This window comes from Periplaneta americana, chromosome 8, assembly GCF_040183065.1.
Source record: "Periplaneta americana isolate PAMFEO1 chromosome 8, P.americana_PAMFEO1_priV1, whole genome shotgun sequence".
Lineage (NCBI taxonomy): Eukaryota > Metazoa > Arthropoda > Insecta > Blattodea > Blattidae > Periplaneta > Periplaneta americana.
In genome coordinates, this window is record NC_091124.1 from 124,155,001 (window position 1) to 124,157,500 (window position 2,500).

Sequence of the window (2,500 nt, forward strand, 5' to 3'; positions counted from 1 at the left end):
TAAATCATCATTTCTATAATTTACTGAGTGGCAGCTATATATAGGCCTATATAAAACTACAAAACTTACGTAAGGTAATAATATTGTTATTAAAAATCAAATATTCTTATAGTTATTAATCAAGTGGGGTTGAGTCTTTGTCATATATGGTGTGGTGTAGATATTTATATGCGTTATTCTCTTCAGTATTGGCTCGAGAGTGCGCAAAAATTATAGTTCATAAGGAAAGACCAAAAGGTATTGCTTACTGATAAAATAAGAAGCCTACAAAATTTTGTAGTCTCCCAATCATTTCAGCAAGATCTCTTAGCAGGATAAAATGATTTTACCCTCTACATTTCAAGCTCTACGTGCAGCAGCTATACCAAGATGCTGTGTCTATTGTTCGAAAGCATAGAAAACCTGTCTTTTTTTTAACTTTCACCTGCAATCCACAATAACCTGAAATAGTTATTGCTTCACTCCCACATGAAAAACCCACAGATCGTCCTGACATTGTTCCTTGTGTTTTCGCGTTGAAACTCAAAAACTGAAGGTGGATAGGTTCAAGAAAAACTATTTGGCATAAAAAGATATTCAGAGGGAGTATATTTCATTATTATGGAAGCCAATAACTTTCAAAATGTGTGGTATTCTTCATTGAAATAAATCTGAAAAATGTTTATTTGAACATCTAATGAACTTAGTTTGCAACATTTGCTGCACAAGCCACTAATATAATATAATATAATATAATATAATATAATATAATATAATATAATATAATATAATATAATATAATATAATATAATGTAATATAAGATAATATAATATAATATAATATAATATAATATAATATAATGTAATATAATATAATATAGCCAATAAGTTATGTCAGTTATTAGTACAAAGCGCATGTTGAATAATAAAGTTTACGAACCTTCTTTTCTGTGACCTTGCGATGTAGGCTTGGCTCGTGGTCCAGAAGATACGTCATGTTCCTAAGCTCCACGGTCTGAGTTCCAGGCTGAAGAGTCGAACTTCTTGAATATTCTTTGGTAGGTCCACCTTTAAGTCTGAAGACATCAGTTACGTGGTATGCATAGTTAAAGTCCACCATCTTGTTGAGTCCAACGAATCCCCAGACAGGCGGTTGGCCTATTAACATGAAAGGTTACTACATGAATACTGATCCAGAAATTTTAATTCACTGCACTAATTCCTTGGTAAACGTTATGCTATTCATAACATTTTATTAGGACATAATATATTGAAATACAATACTTCGCATTCTTCTTAGTAATGTAGCTGCAAACGCAGAATACGACTCTTATGTAATAGATAAACTCATTTTTTAGGTTTTATAATTAGGGACCATGTATTGTGGGCCCCTATCACCACTGTATGGCGCATCCAGAGGTTGCGGATCGAGGAGACGGCCTCCAGATATGGAGAATAGCTGTGAATATATTGAATAAGCAGTAGCGGGCAGTCGATGAAGGGTGGTCCTCCAAATTAAGGGTTGGGTGAAGGGCTAACAACCCATCACCTTAAAAAAACAGCTTGTTACGAAACCTCAATAAGCCTCGAAATGGGACTGATTCTCTGGCACGACCACAGGACTTAGGAAGACATTTGGGGCTAAGGGGGATGAAGTTACAGGAGAATGGAGAAAGTTACACAACGCAGAACTGCATGCATTTAATTCTTCACCTGACATAATTAGGAACATTAAATCCAGACGTTTGAGATGGGCAGGGCATGTTGCGCGTATGGGCGGATCCAGAAATGCATATAGAGTGTTAGTTGGGAGGCCGGAGGGAAAAAGACCTTTGGGCAGGCCGAGACGTAGATGGGAAGTTAATATTAAAATGGATTTGAGGAAGGTGGGATATGATGATAGAGACTGGATTAATCTGCTCAGGATAGGGAACATTGGTGGGCTTATGTGAGGGCGGTAATGAATCTGCGGATTCCTTAAAAGCCAGTAAGTAGGTATAACAATAGGGAAAAAGAACTAAAGTGTTTAAGAATGCCAAGCCATCTCAAGACATTCCACACTTGAAAACTAAAAGAAAATCCTTCCCGAGAGATTTTGCCAATTTGGCTATTGTAATTCTTTAGAATGTTTACAATTAGGCAGAGAATTTAAAAATGCTACTGATGTTTCTGCTTTTCCTGGCGAAATTTAATGTGGAATAAAAGTGGTTTATGGCTTAATTCATTTCCAAAAACATGCAAATGCCATGATAATATCAATCAACATTTTTGGAAATTACTGAATTGTTTAAAATTTATATGGAACTCAATAAAGAGTTACAAAATGGCGATACTATAAATAAAGAACATGTAAATATATAATACTAGCTGAAAGCACCCGGCGTTGCCTGAGTTTTCCTTTTTTGGTTCTATTTTGCATTAAACTGGTTGTTAGACTTTTCGGAAATCTCAGAAACTCAACCATAGACAACCATAACAAATTGTCTTTTCTAAGTTTTCTTTGTCCATAAAGATGAATTTT

The 2,500-nt window shown here is 35.0% G+C and overlaps 1 protein-coding gene across 1 annotated transcript in view; it reads right to left on the bottom strand.

Annotated features, from left to right (window-relative positions):
- The window catches only part of LOC138705022 (putative malate dehydrogenase 1B), a 47,982-nt gene that overhangs the window by 37,315 nt on the left and 8,167 nt on the right, over positions 1 to 2,500 (bottom strand). The window contains exon 2 of the mRNA XM_069833565.1: positions 920 to 1,137. Within this exon, the coding sequence (XP_069689666.1) occupies positions 920 to 1,137 (218 nt within the window). The remainder of the gene's footprint in view (positions 1 to 919; positions 1,138 to 2,500) is intronic.